At 34.6% G+C, this 22,570-nt stretch overlaps 4 protein-coding genes across 5 annotated transcripts; 2 read left to right on the top strand and 2 right to left on the bottom strand.

The window, feature by feature from the left end:
* The first annotated feature begins 520 nt into the window (after positions 1-520).
* Positions 521-3,206, top strand: LOC103850131 (UDP-sulfoquinovose synthase, chloroplastic). The gene is made up of 3 exons (XM_009126850.3): positions 521-780; positions 1,087-2,160; positions 2,645-3,206. The coding sequence occupies exons 2-3, from the start codon at positions 1,129-1,131 to the stop codon at positions 3,044-3,046; spliced, it is 1,434 nt and encodes a 477-aa protein (XP_009125098.1). The 5' UTR covers positions 521-780; positions 1,087-1,128; the 3' UTR covers positions 3,047-3,206.
* Positions 3,207-6,180: 2,974 nt separating this feature from the next.
* Positions 6,181-6,952, bottom strand: LOC103850122 (glutaredoxin-C6). The gene has a single exon (XM_009126841.3). The coding sequence runs from the start codon at positions 6,802-6,804 to the stop codon at positions 6,370-6,372; it is 435 nt and encodes a 144-aa protein (XP_009125089.1). The 5' UTR covers positions 6,805-6,952; the 3' UTR covers positions 6,181-6,369.
* An 8,097-nt stretch (positions 6,953-15,049) lies between these two features.
* LOC103865980 (IQ domain-containing protein IQM1) lies at positions 15,050-17,962 on the bottom strand. 2 transcript variants are annotated; one of them, XM_033292967.1, is made up of 9 exons: positions 17,514-17,962; positions 17,004-17,410; positions 16,755-16,869; positions 16,579-16,644; positions 16,371-16,459; positions 16,191-16,278; positions 15,877-16,107; positions 15,694-15,795; positions 15,050-15,603 (listed from the first exon to the last, which is right to left on the bottom strand). In XM_033292967.1, the coding sequence occupies exons 2-9, from the start codon at positions 17,360-17,362 to the stop codon at positions 15,235-15,237; spliced, it is 1,419 nt and encodes a 472-aa protein (XP_033148858.1). In that variant the 5' UTR covers positions 17,363-17,410; positions 17,514-17,962; the 3' UTR covers positions 15,050-15,234. The 2 variants fall into 2 exon arrangements, with proteins under 2 accessions (XP_033148858.1, XP_033148877.1); XM_033292986.1 differs by having other exon boundaries at positions 17,004-17,407.
* Positions 17,963-18,264: 302 nt separating this feature from the next.
* Positions 18,265-21,780, top strand: LOC103850099 (peptidyl-prolyl cis-trans isomerase CYP57). The gene is made up of 10 exons (XM_009126811.3): positions 18,265-18,562; positions 18,641-18,819; positions 18,891-18,992; positions 19,090-19,190; positions 19,294-19,435; positions 19,699-19,924; positions 20,204-20,243; positions 20,407-20,602; positions 20,794-20,934; positions 21,119-21,780. The coding sequence occupies exons 1-10, from the start codon at positions 18,343-18,345 to the stop codon at positions 21,254-21,256; spliced, it is 1,485 nt and encodes a 494-aa protein (XP_009125059.1). The 5' UTR covers positions 18,265-18,342; the 3' UTR covers positions 21,257-21,780.
* The last annotated feature ends 790 nt before the right edge of the window (positions 21,781-22,570 follow it).

Here is a 22,570-nt window from a genome sequence, read left to right as displayed (position 1 = left end):
ATTTTAAGAAACGACTTTTTATTGTTGTCAACCTGCAAAAAAAAAAGACTAACAACCACGTATAAAACGATGATGGGTTTACTTAGGATTTGCATATGGCTGGTAACCACATCAAACTCATACAAACAGACCAAGCTTTTGAAAACTACTTTGCATTTTACTACTGCTTTTAGGAACTGCATGCTACACATTAGCGTTGTTTCAAAACCAATGTTCTCATAAATAACTTGATAGCTTTTTGTACGTAACCAATGTTCTCAAATGAAAATCTGATTTGCTGTAAATGTCGAGGATTGATAGAATCAATAACTTCTCAGCTTTTTTGTAAGGATAAATGATTTTGAGTGTTTGCTCCTCATAAATTTCACTAGTCTCAAGTCCGGTTTACCATTTTAGGGACTTAAGGTTCGAATTGGATATTGATAACGGTTAGATCGGTTCTGTGATTTTTTTTTGCCGTAGCAAACAGGTAGGCCTTACAAAGCGATTTCGAAAAGCCCATTATAACCCACATTAAGCCCAGCAAACTCACGGATGGACAGAACAGAAGTGTCTCGGTTAAAAAAAAAAACAAAACAGAAGAAATGAGAATATGCTTCGGCATATCTAGTGTGATTCATCTCTCTCATCGTCGTTTCCTCTCGTCTCCAAGAGGAGAGAGACAATAATCTCAAGGAAAGGCTCTCACTTTAAAACTCTTTCAATCTTCTTCTTCTTCTTCTCCAGCTCTCTCTGACTCTGAGCAAGTTCCAAAGCCCTCACTTTTCAAAGCTTTCAGCTGTAAGCATTCCTCCATCATTGTGCATTTAATCTCACTCTTCTTCATACTTATTGCTTTCTGATGACTAAATATTCAGTCTTTAGATGAACTGATTGCAACTTCGATTAAAAGTCTGATTCTTTCACTTTTATGCATATTGTTCATTTTGGGTGTGTGTGTGTGTGTGTGTGTGAAGATGATAGAGCTTTAGAACTCAAACCCATGTCTTTTTGTTATTTAAATTTCAAAAATAATAGTGAATTAACATAATCTTCACTGGTTATGATTGTTTATGACACTGAGAAAACATCTTTGTGTGTTTGCAGGTGAATGTGTGTTTGATAAAATCAAGAACAAACCTTTTAAAAATGGCGCAGCTACTCTCATCTCCATGCCCTTCAGTTATCTCACTTAGCAGCAGCAAGAACTCTATTAAACCATTTGGTTTAAAGCAAACCTTCTTCAACCATCCTCAAGTCCTTTCAACACCTTCTCTCAAAGGACTTCTCTTTCAAGAGAAGAAACCAAGAAGAAGAAGAAGAAGCTGCGTTTTCCGAGCAGCTATAAGCCAACAATCACCACCTGAAACATCTACCAACGACTCCTCATCCTCTAAACCAAAACGTGTTATGGTCATTGGTGGAGACGGTTACTGCGGCTGGGCCACTGCTCTCCACTTATCCAAAAAGAACTACGAAGTAGCCATTGTTGACAACCTCGTGAGACGTCTCTTCGACCACCAGCTTGGTCTTGAGTCCTTAACCCCTATAGCCTCCATCCACGACCGTATCAGTAGATGGAAGGCGTTGACAGGGAAGACAATCGAGCTATACGTTGGTGACATCTGTGACTTCGAGTTCCTAGCTGAATCCTTCAAGTCCTTTGAGCCGGACTCAGTCGTCCACTTCGGTGAACAAAGGTCTGCTCCTTACTCGATGATCGACCGTTCTAGAGCCGTGTTCACGCAGCACAACAACGTCATAGGCACTCTCAACGTCCTCTTTGCGATCAAAGAGTTTGGAGAAGAGTGCCATCTTGTGAAGCTAGGGACGATGGGGGAGTATGGAACTCCGAATATCGATATCGAGGAAGGTTATATAACGATAACGCACAATGGGAGGACGGATACTTTGCCGTACCCGAAGCAGGCTAGCTCGTTTTATCATCTTAGTAAAGTTCACGACTCGCACAACATTGCTTTTACTTGCAAGGCGTGGGGGATTAGAGCTACTGATCTGAACCAAGGAGTTGTGTATGGTGTGAAGACTGATGAGACTGAGATGCATGAGGAGCTAAGGAACCGGTTGGATTATGATGCTGTGTTTGGGACGGCTCTTAACCGGTTCTGTGTGCAAGCTGCTGTTGGTCATCCGCTTACTGTTTATGGTAAAGGTGGTCAGGTAAATTGACTTGCTTGTCCTGTCTTCACAAGAGATTTTAGTGGTTTTTATTAGGCCTGGGCGTTTGGGTAGCTAGTTGGGTTTGGATCGGCTTTTCGGATTTTTTGGGTTCATCCTCTTAGTTCCCATTATGGTATTTTATAAGCACGGAATTGAGTATTTGAAGTAGATATTTATGTTTATCTATAAGAAAAAGTTCGGATTTTCTTTCGGGTTTTTTGGAATATTTGTTTGGGTTCGGTTAATAACATTTTGGGTTTAAATATATCTTTATTGGATAGTAATTTGGACATTCAGATTGTTTTTCGGATTTTCTTTCGGTTTTTTTTGGAATATATGTTTAAGTTCGGTCAATAACACTTCGGGTTGGGATATGTTTGCAACACCCTACAAGTTTTTACATTTCGGATTGGATACGTTTGGATTTTGGGTTCCGGATTTTATGCCAGCCACAGTTTTTATTCAGTATGTTTCTCTTTTGTAGACAAGAGGCTACCTTGATATAAGAGACACGGTTCAATGTGTTGAGCTGGCTATAGCGAACCCAGCAAAGGCTGGTGAGTTCAGGGTATTCAACCAATTCACAGAACAGTTCTCGGTCAATGAACTGGCTTCACTGGTCACTAAAGCTGGTTCAAAGCTCGGCCTGGACGTGACAAAGATGACTGTGCCTAACCCGAGAGTTGAGGCGGAAGAACATTACTACAACGCAAAGCACACAAAGCTGATGGAGCTTGGACTCGAGCCTCACTATCTCTCTGAGTCACTTCTTGATTCGTTGCTCAACTTTGCTGTTCAGTTTAAGGATCGTGTGGACACAAAGCAGATCATGCCTAGTGTTTCGTGGAAGAAGATTGGCGTTAAGACTAAGTCTATGGGCGCCTAAAAATATCTCCTATTTTATTTTGTTCAAAGGTTTGACTAGTGTTCAATAAAAGTGCGAAGAATTTCGTTTTATGATTGAGGAAATTTTCAAACAAGTAAAATTGTAATTTATGTTTTATATAAATGACAAATATTTCTGATCAATCATTTAAATTAGTATTTTTTTTGGCGGCTCTAAGTTAGTAATTAAATAATGTTGGTGTATTAAATACATTATAGAGTTATTTTATTAAATAATGTTTTTTTTATCAAAATTAAAGAATATTTTAAACATTAACTAAAATAATTTATTTAATTTTTGAACCATCCATTGGTTTTTAATGTTACTCGGTGCATTATTTTTATATATTGAAAGATGAATCCATTCTCAAAAAAAATGAAAAATTGATATAGATTAAGACTATGATTAATATATATTGGTTTTTTTTTGTTCAAATGATTAATATATATTGGTTATGACTGGTTTCATTAGAATAAAATAGAGTTAAAAAATGTGGAAAATTGTGGAAAACAAAAGGGTGAAAACAAAATAGAAAATAATAGAAATATTATTACTTTACCACAATATAGAATAAAGCTTAGTGTATATTTTCCACAGTGATTAGAGTAAAATATAAAATTGTGGTCCATTTAATTAATAAATTTTAGTGAAATTTAAAATAAATTAACATTTAGAATAAATATTTTGTTCTTAAAATATCATCCAGTCTCACTCATAAATTGTGAAAAGACGAATGGCGCAATGCAATGATTAAATAATTGTATACTTTTATGTAGTTTACACGATTCAATTTAACTGAAAATAACGAGTATTTAAAAGTGGGGGAGGCTTTTGGTGTGGAGGCAAGGTTTATTTGTATTTTTATTGCATTATTCCACATATTAATACATGAAACATTTGTTGGAGAGATTGTTGTTTATGATTGATGAGGTCATCGTCGCCATCAGTATTCATCAACTTGCAAATTAAAAAATATATATGAAAAGCATAACCTTAATTTTGAAGACATGTCACATGATCTCACACAAAAATCTTTATTCCACAACTACCAAATTGTATAGGTCGGCACTATTTTATTTCTATTTTGATTGTATAACTTATTTTCTTACACTTCAGTGCATGCGATTGGTATTGCAATTCAGAGACATTAATGTGCATCATCATTTGAGTAACGAATTAATGATGCTTAGATAAATCAGCTGCCGCTTTTTACTTTTTAGTTTAAGTTAATTTCTGAAAAGTTCTAGGACAAAACCCAATACTTACATAAGTTCTTTGCTTATACTTCACTGTTTGAGTTTGGATTTTGAAATTAAGAAATTATTTGTATCAAACAGAATATAAAAGTAATAAGAACGAGTATATATATACCTCGGTCAAATTTCCATTTCTCTATTATGTAAATTTATTTACATATGCTTTGGTCGATATAAGTTACTCTGTCGTGTTTGCTCACATAGCACGTGGTCGAGACATGTTGACTATAGGCCATAGTTATTGCATAATCTTTGGAGAAAATGATGCATGAATCTTATGCCCTCTGTCGTGACGTATATAAATTTGTGGCTAATACCTGTAATAAATAAAGATACGGGAGACATGCTACACCATAATGATTTATTGGTTGGTCTAGTGAGAATCGGTAAATAGTTTGACGTTTACATCCAATTTTCAATGCACGTATATGTGTTATGTGACTAATTGACCGAAGTCTAGAGACGAGATCAGACTAGTAATCTATTATGTAGTATTTGATATTTACTTCTTTTTTTTTACCACGATGATATTAAAATATTTGAGAGGAGTGAATATATTGTATTTGTAAACACAGACAAACATGACTATACCATGTAGTCTAATGGTATAAATTAAGAACGCTATCTCTGTGACTTTAATTACAGTGAAACTCGTTTCTTCTGTCATATGGTTTGTGTATTAACAAAAATCAAAAACGTTTGAAGCATCGCAAGAAAACAAAAAGGATTTCAACAAATCTCTCTCTTGGAAAACATAGCAGTATAGTGACATCAGTGTACAGGCACAGTTCAATCTTGACCCTTGAAATGTGGAACATAGACTTTTGACCTAATTGTCGTAATCTACTACAAAATCGACCGGTATAAAGAAAGTATATAGCATGCTATTCCAATTTACCTAACTGGAAAAAAAAAATTCCTGGTCTTTTCTGAATCTTTGAAAAAAAAAATTCAATAATTGTGGGGAGGAAAATAAAAGAAGGTTTGTTTTTGGAGATGCCACTTAAGCCCCAGCGTCGCTATCGAAAACCCCTCAATTATTGAAAGTGGGTCTCTCATTTTCCACTTGTTATTAATTTCATTTCCAAAACTCTATGAACTTATAACTGAACAATTAAAAATGTATTTACAATTTTGGACGTACCTTTTCTAACTAGACTCGTTTGTAATTTAAGGGAAAGAGATGGAGTTAATGCATGAACTTTACCGACTGTTTATTAGACGAGAGATCAAGGCACAAAACATGAAATTGTATTTGGTTAAGATGGTGATCCTCGTTACATTAATTTTTTGTAATTAAGGATTATTAGTTTGAGTTTCTTCAACTATGCGGACTTTTAATGGAATATTTCCTTGAATAGGAAATTAACGTGACGCTGAGAGCTTGGAGACCTTACAAATAATGGTAGAATCTTCTTTCCTTTCCTAACTTCTCTACTTTATTCTTTAGAATAATGACTTAAACAATGAAGTTAATTAACTTTCAGATGGACGAACGCATTCATATGATCATCGTAAACATAATTATTCATAAATCATAATGAATAAGGCACTCAGAAGTCCATAATCAATTTAGAAAACCAATACTCAGATGAACTAATTAACCTCTAAAATATAGTATTAAAAACACTCTGCTAATCACAGTATACTGTTTTCAAAGTAACTAGTGTCTAGCAACAGTAACTAAGAATAATAACTGATATAAACATCTTGCATTTTACAAATACATCTTTGATTATCCCTCAACATGATATTATACAAGAAGGAAACAAAAACCAAAAATTGAATCATAATACAACTAGATAAAAATTTATTTAGTCCTTATCACTTAGATTCAAAAATAATTAAAGTTGATGGATTAATTAATGTATACTTTAGTGAGAGAGAAAACGAGGGAAGCAAATTATATAAAATTTACTACTTACACATTCTTAAAGTATTATTCATATATAGTACATGGGTGTTTAATTATGATCATCAGATAATAACCAGAAAAGAGAAACCCTAAATTTATGCTTTTGAGTACTGCAAAATACTAATGAAACTCAAAGAAGTAAAATTACAATATCATACCCAAAGAGCTCCAACTTGGACAAGCTTAGGGACAAGGTGACCACTTAGATGGAGCGCGACTAGGGACTCAAGACCTCCTACACACTCACGGCCAATGAAAACCGCCGGAGGAGGAACAACGCCGGAGCCACCTCCGGAATATTCTTCTCCAAGAGCCAAGGGGAGAGAGGAAACCTCGTGATCATCGAGCTCGATGACGGTGGGGATGACACCGATCGTTGCGAGGAGTCTTTTCATGACGTGGCACATGCAACAAGAGGATCTGCTGAATATGATCACGGGATGCTCGGTTATGAGCCGTCGGATCTTGGCCTCAGATGATTCTTCTTCGTCGATGGAGAGAGAGGTGGATGAGGTTTGAGAAGGAGGAGTGAGGTCTAAGTAAACGGCGTCGTTGGAGAAACGTTCTAAGCCTAATTCTTGCATCATTGCAACAATTAATGAGAGAGAAACGTAGAGAGGTTTGTTAAGAGGAAGAGGTAGTTTTGTATTTGTATATATAGAAAGAATCAAAAGAGGTTAAAACAAAAAGAGGAATCATAATTTATAGAAATTAAGGGAAAATTAAATAGCCAATAAAATAAGAAGAGAATTATTGGCGAAAGGAAAAGAAAAGGACAAACAATGGGAGAGGAGAAAAAGGGAGTGGTGTATGTGGTTGCTTACATCACATAGTACTGTCTCGTGATGTGTTTCTTTTGCTTTTTTTTTTATTTCTTTATAGGAGTAATATTTCTTCTGTACTATTTATGAAAAATTGTTTATTCTGATGAGTTCAAGTGCATGGGAGTTCCAAAACCCACGCGCTAGATTTTATTGCAGATGTTGACAATTTCAATGGGAAAAGGTGAATGGAAAAAGTATTCACAAGTTAGGATGTATTGGGGAACAGAGGCGGGGAATGATAGGTGTCATACGTACATTTGGCTTAACTCTCGAAACTGAAGTTCGAACCTGAAGTTTAAGAAACAGCAGTAGAAGCAGGTTCACTAAGTTTAATGCAGTACTGGCGAGAAAAATAATACTAATATTCAGAGCTTTGATTTTTCGTTTAATTTTTAAAAAGGAATCCATAAATCGAATATTATATAGCATAGACGTATGATCGTCTAAGGGGATGGGGCCGACCCGACTCTACTGGTCGATACATATCAGTAACTATGTAGAAAGCTAGCTAGTATCTCCCTTCCATCCATTTCATCTTTATCAGATATCTAACAGATGAACTTACTATTGAATAATTAAATACCTGAGTTACCTAGTTGTTATAAGAAAATGAACATAAACAAAGTCTAAGACGGTGGAGGGTTTTAAAGCGACGTTTCAAAATTGAAGAAAATAATCAAAATTTCTGTTTATTATGTCATGCAAGAAACATTCAAAATTAAACCACGATAGCAAGTTGTATTGGATTACAATTGATTGTCTTGCACGAGATTATCGTCAAGTCTTGAATTTATTACCGACTGGGGTAAAGAAGATAAACAATTGATGGAACATTTCTTATCAAAAAGAAAACTAGACATCGTATTATAACTATGTTTTTGGTGTAATATTTTAGGGGTTTTTGCCAAAACTAACCCACAACTTGATTTTAATTTCAAACATATACCCAAACTTGAATCAAATGCAAAACTAACTTTAAAGCCTAGTGAAATTACAGCTCAGTCCCTTGTGACCAAACAAAAAAACAGAAGCCATTTTTACGAATATAGCCCCAGTAAATCGTCTGAGATGTTGGAAGTCGTCTGGACGACTGAAGTGTAAGTCGTTTGGTACCAGTTTATTTTAAAAATAATTTATAAATCTTGTAAAAAAATATTTTGATGTGTAAAAAATAAAAATCAAATAATTATAAACAGTTTTAACTGATATAAATTAAGATATGATAAAATTGATTTGTTTTGAAGATAGATGAGTGGAAGTAGTGAATCATGAAATACTTTGGTTTAGGAGTTTGGCAAACATATGTTGTAGTATTGTATGTATTGTTAGGGTTAGATTTTGGAAAACTAAAACGTTTTTTTCAAAAATTAGTTTTCACCTATATGTGTTTATTTCTGTGTATAGTAAACACTTTTCAAGTTTGATTTGGTTTTATGAAGTGTTTAATTAGATAATTAAGTTTAGGGGTTATGTTTAGGGTGTGGACGACTTATGTTTCAGTCGTCTGTTGAATAATTTACCCGGACGACGTATATTTCAGTCGTCCAGACGACTTACTTGTAAGTCGTCTGGAAAGTCTTCTATTTTAGTTTCCCGCTAAAAATATTTAATTTCCCGCTAAAAATATTAAACTCTTTTGGACGACTTACATGTAAGTCGTCTGTTTTAATTTCTTCACCAGACGACTGAAATGTAAGTCGTCCAGGAAGTCGTCTGAGTCAAAAATATTAAATCTAATTGGATTTTTTGTCTCCCTATATAAAGAAAAATTTACACATTCTCTCTCCTCCTCTCAAATGGCTGCAACAAAAATGTAATGTTCATCATTCTAAAACTCTCCAACCTCTCTCTAATCTCTTTGACTTGAAAACACCAAACTTTATATGAATTTTTCAGTTTTGTCTCATGTATTTCTTATTAATCTATCTCTTTTGCAGGTTTTTAATCAAATGGTACTCATCTTCCACTAATTTAGAGGTATATCTATTAATTTTAGATATGTATTTTTGTGTGTTCTATAAATGTAGATTTATCTAATCTTCCACTCATTTTCTCTATTTTAAGTCATTTGAACGGTTTTGAATATGCAGGTTTTTCAGATCTGGATTTGATGTGCAGGTTTTTCAGATCTAGAAGACTTCTGGGACGACTTACCTGTTAGTCGTCTGGACTTCTTGGAAGTCTTCTGACAAAGTCGTCTGGACTTCCAGGAAGTCGTCTGGACTTCCAGGAAGTCGTCTGGACTTCCAGGAAGTCGTCTGGACTTCTATTCGTCTGGATTTTTCTGAGTGTTTCGGTAAGTTCTTATGTCTGATTTTTCTTCATTTGGTAACTTCTTGTTGTATAAAGTTCTTACTTTTTTCCCAAACTAAAACTCTCCAAACCCACTCTAATCTCTTTGACTTGAAAACACCAAACTTTATATGAATTTTTCAATTTTGTCTCATGTCTTTGTTACTAATCTATTTTTTTTTTTGCAGGTTTTTAATTATTTGGTACTCATCTTCCACTAATTTAAAGGTAGATCTATTATTTTTAGATATGTATCTTTGTGTGTTCTGTAAAGGTAGATTTATCTAATCTTCCACTCATTTTTTTTGTTTTTAAGCCATTTGAACGTTTTTGAATATGCAGGTTTTTCAGATATGGATTTAATATCCAGGTTTTTCAGATCTGGAAGACTTCTGGGACGACTTACTTGTTAGTCGTCTGGAAGTCGTCTGGAAGTCGTCTGGACTTCCTAAAAGTCGTCTGGACTTCCTGTAAAGTCGTCTGGAAGTCATCTGGAAGTCGTCTGGACTTCCTAAAAGTCGTCTGGACTTCCTGTAAAGTCGTCTGGAAGTCGTCTGAACTTCCTAAAAGTCTTCTGGCAAAGTCGTCTGAACTTCCTGGAAGTCGTCTGGACTTCTTAGAAGTCGTCTGGACTTCTTAAAAGTTGTCTGGTCTTGTCTACTCAAGTGGAATCCAAGCTTGTCTTTGTAGATGAATGATCTATAATAGTTTTGTTTGTAGTCTGTTTTATGAATTGCATGTATACTCTTTTAGTTGTGAATTTTTTGTAAAATCAGTAATAATGTTTTCCAAGATGTATTAAATGTGCTAACAATGTGTTTACACATTTACAAATCAATGAAATAATAGACTTCAGTAGTCTTTTTCTTATCTTTGGATCTCTCATATGCAATAATAAACTCCAATGGCCTTTTTCTCATCTTAATAAACAAGAATGTTGGTAAGAGATGGAAACAAACAATAGTAACTAGTCAAAGCATATCATATTTTTTATAAGTTTGCATTGAAAAACTTAGTCAAATTTAGTAAAACTAAGGGAGAGAACATATTTTGTAAATATGAGTTTTACATATCTTGAAGTTACTTATCACTCTTAAAAATACAAGTTATTAAAAAACTAACGTAGAAGACTTAAAAACTAGTGGAGAAGACGCGGACGACTTCAATCTAAGTTGTCTAGACGACTAAACTATATGTCGTCTGGTCAACGCAGAGGTTATTTTTGCAATTGACTTTGAAATCTGTTATTTCGGACGACTGAAAGTTAAGTCGTCTACTATTGTTTGGTTAAAAAAAAAACTCCAAAAAAGCTAGACGACTTACATTTCAGTCGTCAGAGGTTAGTTTTGCATTTGACTGGATTATTTCAGAAGTTTGACTTTTTGGACGACTTACATTTCAGTCGTCTAGTGAAAATTAAAATAATAATATTTTTTTAAAAGTAGACGACTTACAGTTAAGTCGTCATAGGTTAGTTTTGCAATTGAAAAAAAAAACTTCAAGATTTAATTATATACAGACGACTTATAATTCAGTCGTCCACGAGACGACTGAAATGTAAGTCGTCCAGGATTTACGAGGTTTGACCAGAATCTCGGAAAAAAATCCTGGACGACTTACAATTAAGTCGTCTGGTGGACGACTGAATTACAAGTCGTCTGTGTATAATTAAATCTTGAAGTTTTTTTTTTCAATTGCAAAACTAACCTATGACTACTTAATTGTAAATCGTTTACTTTTAAAAAAATATTATTATTTTAATTTTCGCCAGACGACTGAAATGTAAGTCGTCTGGGGAAGTCAAACTTCTGAAATTATCCAGTCAAATACAAAACTAACCTATGACGACTGAAATGTAAGTCGTCTAGGTTCTTTGGAATTTTTTTTGAAACCAAACAATAGTAGACGACTTAACTTTTAGTCGTCTCAGGTTACAGATTTCAAAGTCAATTGCAAAAATAACCTCTGCGTTGACCAGACGACTTCCAGGTAAGTCGTCTACAGCCAGACGACTGAAAGGTAAGTCGTCTACAGCCAGACGACTTCCCAAGTAAATCGTCTGACGAACAGATCTGGAAAAAAACTCGATGTCATACCTTAAATTGGTGAGATAAGTTCCTTAGCATACATAAGACTTCTCCAAGCACACAGAATCACAAACGGAAGTCACCCACCCATAATCGTTAGCTTCTATGACTCTATGAACCATTAAAATTTTAGAATCAAAATCTTGGGTTTTTTTAGCTCATTGTGGAGAGAAAGTGAGAGATATGTTGTGTTTAGTTCACAAGAATGGAAAAAAAAGAAGGGTAAATCGATTTTGGGAGCATTAAGAGCTTCAAATTGGTTGTTCATGGTGGTTGTGGTATTGATGATAATGGCAATCTTGTAATTACTTGAAGATGATGAGGGTGAGAGAGTAAAAATGTCATTTTCGAAAAGAAAAAAAAGAAAAAAATTGATGGCATTTTCGTAAATTATATGAACTTGTGAGGTGAATAGGGCAAAACCAATTTTCAAAAAAAAAGGAGGTTAGTTTTGTGTTTGACTTTAAGTTGTAGGTCAATTTTGCAAAAATCCCAATATTTTAACTATGTTTGGGGTTTTAGTCTTTATAATTTGGTTGTTTAATTAAGCTACTAAACCATATATTAGTGATTATACTTTTAGAAGTTCAGTACAAGTAAGGTATTGCATATTCTTTGAGCTTACACTTATGCTATTATGACAAAGCATTAAGCATGATGTTTTCCATGTTGTTTTATTAATAATATAAACATTTGGACCAATCCCAAAACTTCTTAGATTGAGATTCTGTTGGCGTGGATTCCGTCATACCGAAGCTGGTTGAGACTACTATATTGTCTCCAAGAAAACTCTCAAGTTTGAGATATCAAATGCTAGTTAAACTTTTCGAACTTTTAAGTCTACGCTGGTCTTCAAGTGAATTGTCATCACTTGAGTTTTATATGATAATGTTTTCTTTTCACCATAACGAGTAAAAATGACAATTACAAAGAGTTACGAGTCTTTTTTATCAACTAAATCGAATAAACTCACACGGAGTTTAACAGAGAAATTTATGTTCATGAACCATGAGCAAAGTTAGGAATGCATTTTGGCGAAAAGTGAGTAAATACGAAGAAGAGGACAAGCATGAATGGTGTGGAAATAGATGTACTGGAGCCCAATCTGAAACGGACATTAGAGAGATGTGGTTATACGAGCACCGTTGATGGTGTTGTCTTCAACTTCGTGTCTGCCACATGTGCTCACGTAAGCCCATCTTTATTTTTATTAATTTGTTAGAACGTAATAATAACTAGTTCTTTTATTTTATTTGAGTGGATCCATTTTCTTTTGTTGTGATCTCTTCTAGTCTTTTTTATAGTTGTCCACCAGGGTCGATCATGACGTATTCCTTTTATATTGGTCTCACCTAAAACATTATGTCCTAAGATTCTATATGTAAGATTCCATTTCCATCCATATTCCAATTTTAATAAAAACGAATCTTTTTCGATTATTCGAAAGATATGTTAGTGCGTTTGCGGTAGATCTTATATATTAAAACAGAAGCCGCAACTTTGCTTCATGTGTGATTCTTTTTTAAAAATAGACTCAATAGACCTATTCCTAAAAAATCATATTACATTTAATCTTTAATCTTATCATTTAAATTTTGAGTCTACCAAAATTTTTTATTGGTCTATCAATAATTGGATTTAAACAATAGATGATCCATTGGATTTATAGATAATATAAATTAAATATATATAATTTAATGTTGTCATACTATATCTACATATGTTAATTATTTAAATATTTGTCAATGTTAACTTTTAAAATTATAAAGATTTTTTAAATAGCAAAAATCATATTATCTAACAATGATTAATATTTACTACCTTAAACCAATGAAAACAAATTTTAAACTATATATTTTATTTTAAAAATTAAACAAAAACTAAATGTTTATTTATTTACTCGATAATATAAATGTATGAAGCGAAAATTTTAATTTTTTAAAAACTTTCTAAATTTGTGAAATGTTACAATATTTTTGAATATGACAATAAAACAATATTTTACTAATCTCTATATATATAGTTACAATTTTAATAATGAAATAATAATCCAAAAATAAATGTATAGAAGAACATACAAATACATGTGAAAGTTTGAAACAATCTATTCAATGAAAAAAATATACCGTAATTTTATTATGTTTTAAAAATTGATAGATACATATATATATATATTATAATATATACCAATTTAGAATTAAAAACAAAATATTTATATAAAAATAAATGAAAACAAAAACCCGCACGGTTATGCGGATCTAGATCTAGTTGTATAGTTAAACCAGCTGCATTTTACACCTACCCACATAAACCTGGTAGTGCTATTGGCTCTCTCAAATAGTGTTATTGGTTAAGATATTGTAATTTAATACTCCTACCCACATGGAGTATTTTGATATCTTTAGGTTTAGAAAATTAAGATTTAGTAGATATTTCAAACCATAGACAAAAATCCGATATCAAAGATTTCAAACTTTATTAACCATAAAAGTAGATAAAATAAACTTTTAAAATAACAATATAAACATTATTTAAAGATAAATTAGTTATTGAAAATTATAAATTCTCATGTAAATAGTCGTGCTTGTGTTTGTATATGTGTGTGTTTGCATTCGTATATTACATGTTTGATGATTGTCATGATAGCTTGATTAAAAACATATGGTGATTCCTCCTTTGAAAGTAAATAGAGATGTGTTGAACTAGAACATGTAACTAGATTGTATGCGTGTTACTTTACAGGAGCTGGCTTTTTTTTGGTACCATCACTTTTTAACAAACAAACGCTGAAATAAATGTTTTAAAATTTCTAAACACATGCATTTATACCTGTCCACAGATTTCTCCGTAGCTAATTAAACTAAAATATATAGGATTCTGTTATTGGCTCCCTAAAAAATAGTGTGATTTCTTAAGATGTTGTAATCTAATATTTTTATATAAGTTTTAAGTTTCGGAAATTAATATTTAGTAAAGATTTCAAACCATGATATGACAAGAATCCGATATCAGATATTCCAAACCTTGTGGTCCACAAAATATAATAATAAAAATTATAAAGAATAATTAATTATGAAAAATGTAAATAGGCATGCTTATGTTTCTGTATTTGCTTTCAGATCATACATGTTTAATGATAGATGTCATGAGAGTTTGAGTTTGGAAGAACTGATTTACACATGCAGATAGGTAAATGATGTACATGTATTTATCACAGAGTGACGGAAATGATGAGTAAGATTGATTCTATCTGTACAATCAAGACTTATTTTCATGCCATTATTTCCCAAAATGGTTTCATAAACACTTTGTTCTGTTACTCTTTTATGAAATGAATTGAATTTCCCATCTTATTTAAAAAGTAAAACAGCAGAAAAGAGACAAAAGCTCACGAGTCGCAAGCACTAATAAAAATGTAATAATAATGATTAAAAAAATCGAAATTTACAAAAGATATACTCCCTCTGTTTTTTAAAGATAAATGTTCTAGGATTTTCACACTTATTAAGAAACCATATTAAAACTTAGTTATTGATGCATAGTTTTTTGTAACTTTATATTTCTTATATTTTTAAACCAATAAGATTAAAAGAAATGTAACTAATATTTTTGAAACACACAATTTTTCATTATTAGTTCACAAAATATGCTTTGAAAACATAAAAAAATACATCTTTTGGAAACAAAATATTTTCCAAGAACATCCATCTTAAAAAACAGAGGGAGTATAAAAGAACAAAGAAAGATGGAGGTTAGGTTTCTTCACTTCTAACACACTCTTTCTTGGAGAACAAGTTAAAGAAGTGTGTGCGTTTTAGCATTTAACAGCTCTCGGGCTAGGGATCCCCATGTATGATAACCGTGGGGAAACTCTCACTTTAGGACTCGGTCTTGGAGATGGAATAGGTCCATAAGTGTTAGCTGTTGAGACACGAGGCGAGAGACTAACTTGCTCCAGTGCTTGTGTTTGTAGCTCCATTGGGTAATCTCTAACACACCCAATTCTTGGACCATATCCACTTGACCATTTACAAGACAGTCTCTTCGCATGATCAAACATTGGTCTCGCTCTCTCTTCTTGCTCTGAAGGCATCTCAACTTCTTGCGAGATCTCTTTTGCTTCTTCTTCTTCGTCTGGAATGGATTTGAATGATGATGAATATTCTTCATTCACAGCACATCTCTGCAATTCAAGATTCATCCCTAGTGAATACAAACATTCTGTTGATGCGCAAGGAACACTAAAGGATCTAATATTTTGTTATTTTCTTACCTTAACATTGGTGAGATCAACGTTGTGTTCCTCCAAGAAACTTATAAACTCCTTGAAGTTTTCTTCTGTTGGGAGATAGTGTCCACTATATGGCCATATAGCCTGAGAATAAGATCGTTTTAGTTTACATAACATACAAAATTCATACGTGAGGGAGAAGCAAGACATGTAGTTTTGAAGTACCTCAAGAATCCCATCGCGAGCAACCAATCTTCCTGCAGCAGTTGTGGCTCCTCCAGATAAGAAACTAGAGTGCTGGAAAACACCTTTCTTCTTCTTCCCTACGTATAAAGTTCTAGTCGTGCTAAGTACGAAGATCGACTTTGATTCCTCAGTTGAATTGATTGGGCTCATGCTTTGTTTGTACAATAACCTCCCATCTTCCACTATCACTTCATATGCTTCTCTCTCCATCTACAGGTTTGAAAGAACCATAAGGCGTGATGAGTAATCAAGAAGGTAACTAGTATGGTTGAGTATGAGGTTAAGAAACTCACTGGTCCGAGATATGTGATGCATTGTTTTTGCAGAACACTTCTTGGATGTTTTTCAAGATTTACATCTTTGCCGTCTCCTATGTCCAACCTTTATTTTCAAAAGGGTGGAAACAAAGTTTAGAACAAATTCAACACACATGAAGAAATGAGATAACCTTTTTTTTTGGATGTAAAACTAACCAGTAAAAGAATGGCTGTGAGCTCTTGCTAGCTGACCAGACATCATAATAGAAGTGCAAGTTGTGGCCATAACGATGGCGTGGGTCAATCTGTTGATAGAAGAAAGGGACAATAAGATTAGATTCACAGCATCAAATAGATACTCATAACTTTTGATCTTGTGTTACTTCAAAAGCCCTATCAGTTATACTGTATTGCATTGACTTACAGCTTCAAGCCAATGCTGAAGAGCTAACTTCTGAGCCTTTTCATCTTTTGACAAGCCTTTCCCAACCTACATTGATATTATTATCTCATTAAAAAAGGAAATATTGAAACTAATACACCTTGACTTAAAAGTAAACAGAGAGATACAAAATAAAACTTGTGAAAATGATGTCATACCTTAGCGGCTCGTTTTCTAGCTCGTGTCCATTTCGAAGCAGCCGGTTCATGTTTCTCTTCTTTAAAGAAAGACACAGAGCTCAGGTCCAGAGTTGCACCATCAAGAGTCTTCCACCTACAAAGTTTCAAGCAATAACAAGGGTTAAGTTCAAACCTTTTTTTTTTAATACCAGAACCACAACATATGATATTAATTTAAACATTTTAAAACATTAAAAAGAAGAATAAGATGTGGATCATGTAACTCACCAGAGCTCCTCAACAAGGACAGCACAATCAGCTAAGTTCCTTCTAGTCCGGTAACTCTTGTATACTTTTTGCAGCGTAGTTGCAGCTGCATCAAGCTCGGTGACCGGTCTAGGGGAGAAGAACACAAAAGGCTCAGGTGGAGTCACTGTGGGTTTCTTTATCTGGAGACTCTCACAGTTTCTTCCATGCAAAGTGTTTGGAGTTGACTTCTTTGTCTCCGAAACCTCGAAACCTGAATCAGTCTTGGTCTCTTTAGGAATCTCCCAGCTGTTGAAACTCAAAGACCGCTCGATAGAAGGATTCTTGAAACTGCTGGTTCTTGATGTCAAGCGGCTAAAGGAACCAACTTCAAGACCCATGGCCACAATAAAGCGAGTCCTTACAAAAATATTCAATATAGAAATCTGCTGCACACACCAACAAAGAACAGTATCAGCATTAAATTCATTAAACAAAACTGTCTTCGTATTGATATACATCTACCAACTAAATAAATATAAGTACAACTACCTTGTGGGCATTAAACACAACACACGTTCTTGGCGTTAAATGATCAGAGTATAACTCTTTGTATTGTTTACCAGGAGATAGAAGAAGACTTTCAAAGAATAAATAAATGTAGAGAAAACGAGACGAGAAATATGAATATGACTAACATAGGTTGAAGAAGACTCTTATATATAATGTGGAGTAGTATGGGCAGTTGTGAAGACTAGTAACCGAGTAAAAAAGTCATAATTATACAAAAATCGTTGAATGTCAAATACTATGACGGAAGATTCAAACTTGGTGTGTCTGAGAAAGTTGAACATTTGAATAATCTTTTACAGAAAAAGAAGGGTAGGCTAAGTGAAGGTAACTTCATGGAAGTTAATGAAGAAAAGGACTGTACATATAACACAACCTATGACATTATTATTTAAATGTTGTAATGATATTCTGAGTTTGATTTTTCCGGATAGCGATAACTAAACAACTGGTGGTCTTGGTCATGAAGATGGGTCTTAAATGTCAACGCGTGCGGGTGACGCATGTTTTCGTTTTCAATGCATCCGGCACTTGCTAACTTGTTACCATTGACTTGACTTTTATAAGAGAGTCCAAACATTGGGAGATGACTTAACTGTAGCTTGATGATAATGGGCCGTGTTTGGGCTTCAATAAGTTTTGTTTAATTAATGGGCCGGGCTTCATTATCGAATTGGGCGCGCACCTATTTTTAATATCCTCGGCTTACTATTTAAAACCCAGCGAAGAGGAAACCTATACCTCTCGGAGAAGCCCATCAAAAAAAGCAAATCGGAGAAGAAGACGACGAAGAAGCTTGTGAGAAGAGGAGATGTCGACGATATACGTGCTCGAGCCACCGACGAAGGGGAAGGTCATCGTGAATACAACTCATGGCCCAATCGACATCGAGCTGTGGCCCAAGGAAGCTCCCAAATCCGTGCGGAACTTCGTTCAGCTATGCCTCGAGGGTTACTTCGACGACACCATCTTCCACCGTGTGATTCCAGGGTTCCTCGTCCAAGGCGGCGATCCCACGGGCTCCGGCACAGGTAATTGTCCCAGATCCTCTGATTGATTAACTCCTAGGGTTTGTATTGTATGATTCGATTGTGAGTGGTGTGTAACAGGTGGAGAGAGTATATACGGAGGTGTGTTTGCGGATGAGTTTCATTCGAGGTTGAGGTTTAACCATAGAGGGATTGTGGCTATGGCTAATGAGAGCTCGCCGAATACTAATGGGAGTCAGTTCTTTTTCACTTTGGATAAGTGTGATTGGCTTGATAAGAAGCATACTATCTTTGGAAAGGTAAAAAGAATTTGACTTTTGTTTGTTTGTTATGCTTCGTTACAAGTATTGTTTCTAAGAGTTCTTGATAGGTGACGGGTGATTCAATCTTCAATCTTCTGAGACTAGGAGAGATTGACACTGGTAAAGATGATCGTCCCCTGGATCCTGCCCCCAAAATATTATCTGTTGAGGTAAGAGTTTTTAAATCTGATTCATAAGGCAATGTTAATCTCCCGTTATTGAGATGTTCTTATGATTTGCTTGTTTTTTTGTTTTTTTATACGTTAGGTTTTGTGGAACCCGTTCGAAGATATTGTTCCTAGAGTGTTAGCAAAGGCATCGCATGCTCCTGTTGATGAAGTCAAGGAACCCCCCAGAAAGCCTGTGAAGTAAGACGCTGTCCATGGAAATTCGATAGTTTATGCTGTATCTTTGCTTTGGCTGTTCGTTGAGTTTTTTTTTTTCCTCCTTTTTTTGTTTTGCTACAATCAGGAAATTGAACTTGCTGTCATTCGGAGAAGAAGCTGAGGAAGAGGAGAAGGAACTGGCAGCTGTAAAGCAAAAGATTAAGAGCAGTCATGACGTGTTGAACGATCCTCGACTACTGAAGGCAGAATCTACAAATAAAGAACGGGTAATAGTACAATTTTATCTTCTTTTTTTTGCTGGTGTTTCTTCCCCTCTCATTTATTCCTCTCTTCTGTGTGAAAGTCTAGGCTAATCAGTATGTAAAGTGTGAAAGTATTGCGAATAACTATATTACTTATCCTCCTGGTTGTTAGTTGTTACATGTAATGAAGCTTACCGTTCTTATATCATAGGCATCAGATGAAAAAAGGCTTTCTTTATTGATGTCTTTCTGATGTATATTAAAAACTTTTTTTTTTTACATTTCAGAATGCATCTGACTCGAAGGAGGTGCTATCTGTGCGGGAAGCTCTGGGTTCTAAGAAAGAAAATGCACAAAAAGAGAAAAGCTGGCCTGTATCCGATCCAGTTGGACATAGTGATGATGACGATGATGATGGAGACGAGACTAAATTTGATGCAAAGATGAGGAATCAAGTGCTTAGCAGAAGGAAGGAGATGGGAGATATTCCTCCAAAACCAACTCAGAAAAAAAGTAATTAGTTTTTCCATCTCTCAAAGCTGAGATATTAAACTTATGATTTACCTAATAATAGTTCAAACCAACTCATATCTGTGCTTAGGGATGCTTCTAACCAAAACATAATAAAAGTTCAAACCTATATATAATTAGTTTGATGCTTCTATGTTTTGCACCAAGTATTCCCATAGAGGAATATTGTGCAGCTCTCTCTGTTCCTGCGTATTGTTTATATTATCTCTAGTTATTTCTGTACATTCTAATTAGATTTCCATGTGGTTGTCCTCTTAACAGAGAGTTCTAGTGTGAAAGCCCCTGAAGAATCTATCAAAAGGTAATGGTACCGCAGTTAAACCCTATTGTCTCTTATAATTCAACACGCCTGGCTCTTATTTTGTGCTTTAATGTTGTGAAAACAAATGCTATTTTACTTCAATTCATGTTGGCATAACCAGTAACACAAGTCATTGGCTTACTAGTTATTATGCTATTTACAGGTCTGATGTTTCAAGTAGTGAAGATGAGAAACCAAAGATGGAAAAGTTATCATTGAAGAAAAAGGGAATAGGTTCAGAAGCCAAAGCCGAACGATTGGAAAATGGAGATGCTGATTTACAACTTTACAACGCTTCTGAACGCGCCCGGCAGTTACACAAGTTGAAGAAGCGCAGAATGCAAGGAAATGAGGATGCTGTAAGTTGTGTAAAATAGCTTCTAGCTTAAATCTAAAAATATGCGTTCTTATTGATTCTTTACCCTGCTTTTCTCACTGACCAAATCCGTGTGCCTGATTATATTCCTGAAAAGTAATTTGTAAATCTGTCAAAGAAACAGTCTTAGAAGATAGTTTTGTTAACTTATCATGGTTTCCCTCTGGTTCTTAGGTGTTGGCAAAACTGGAGAAATTTAAGCAGTCCATTTCTGCAAAACCGTTTGGCTCAAGTAGTGAACCAGTAGACAATATGGAAGAAGATGTGTCTGATTGGAAGAAAGTAAAGCTCAAGTTTGCACCCGAGCATGGAAAGGTAAATCTCTAAGGTTCCATCGCACCTGATAGTGTGAGGTTCTAGTGGATGTAGTACTACACTACTTCGGTCATTTTAGTTCATAGGATAGGGGGATGCTAATAATGAATATTTTGATCAGAAGTTTGAGCCATATGTATATGTTTATTATGCCATATCCTGAAAAAGTGAAGCTATGTTGCAGGACAAGATGCGCAAGGAGGATCCAGATGCGTATGTTGTGGTTGACCCTCTTCTAGAAAAGGGAAAAGAAAAGTTCAACAGAATACAAGCCAAACAAAAACGAAGGGAACGAGAATGGTCAGGAAAGTCTCTTGCCTGAGCAGTACTGGAATCATCTGAGTTCGACCACCATCAAGGGCTTGTAATGTAACATCGCATTTGGAGGTTAGACACTCTTCAGATGCCAAACGAATAGTTAAGCAATGTTCTACTCTTGTTATGCAACTTGGCTGGTTGAAATCTTATTCAATTTAGCACTTAAAAAAAATCAAATTTGTGATAGAACTTTTCTGTAGAAAGAATCTGGCATGTCTTGCTATTAAAAGCGATGTTTCATAGTTCACGGCTGGTGTCGGGATTGGCTCTTTGCTAATAAACTACTAATATAAGGAACTTGTCGAGTTGGCATTACCTCAATCGCCACAACGTGAAGAAGAAGCCAAAACATCTTTGATCTTTTATTCAACTCTCTTTTCTCTCACTGTTTTTTTCTGTCTTCACGAGCTCATTTTGTATCCTTCTCAAAGAGCTCTTCTTGTTGTCTTCTCTTTGTTTGATAACAAACCTTTTCTTTTACAAAACGACCATGATACGATGGGTATAACATAAACTAATTACTCTTTTCTTTAATGCTTTACAGAGAATGAACCAAAGAGTTATTCCTAGGTTGTAGATAATAGTGTTTACATGTTTATACATAAACAATGGTACCTACGCATGAATAGTGAATCTTCTGTACTCGCATGTGTAACATTCAATTCCGCAGCAAAAGTACAAAACCCCACTTGCTCTTTTTATCTTTTTTGATCGACCCTTATGAACTACATTCCAAAAACATTTGCGTTTTCAAAAGGTGAATTCTATAAAAACAGCCACTGGCATGACGCCACGTGTGAGACGTGGAAAAATAGGCAAAACGCTTTTTACTTTTTCTTCTTGCTGTTGTGAAAATTTCGTTGTCGCTAATTATGATTACAACGCAGCATTCTGACGACTTGCTCCCTCTTACAGCTAGACCACCACCACCACCTTTCTCTCTCACTTTTACTTGTAAAGAAAAAGATAACACACTATTTTTTCTTCTATTTATCCTGTTAGTTTACATAGATTTCTCCCACACATTCATATACCCAAAAGAAGAAAAATATTAAAATTTGACTCCACCTAATTTATATTCCTGAGAAATGACTTAAAAATACAAATAGCTTTCACAAGGCTATGATTGGTCAAAACCAAGAACGGTTGACTTCATATGATTTCTTGACCGGCCTAGGAAACCCAAAGTCACTATCATTGATCTGTGTAAGAACAGTATGTTTGTTGAATGGTGATAACGTTTCACCATTCCACTTATTCTAAAAGCATGGATAACCTTTTTTCTATATCTGTTGTTTTGACAGTTGTTACAACGTTT

Source organism: Brassica rapa, chromosome A01 (assembly GCF_000309985.2).
Source record: "Brassica rapa cultivar Chiifu-401-42 chromosome A01, CAAS_Brap_v3.01, whole genome shotgun sequence".
In the NCBI taxonomy this organism is placed as follows: Eukaryota; Viridiplantae; Streptophyta; class Magnoliopsida; order Brassicales; family Brassicaceae; genus Brassica; species Brassica rapa.
This window is presented reverse-complemented; position numbering and strand designations above follow the sequence as displayed.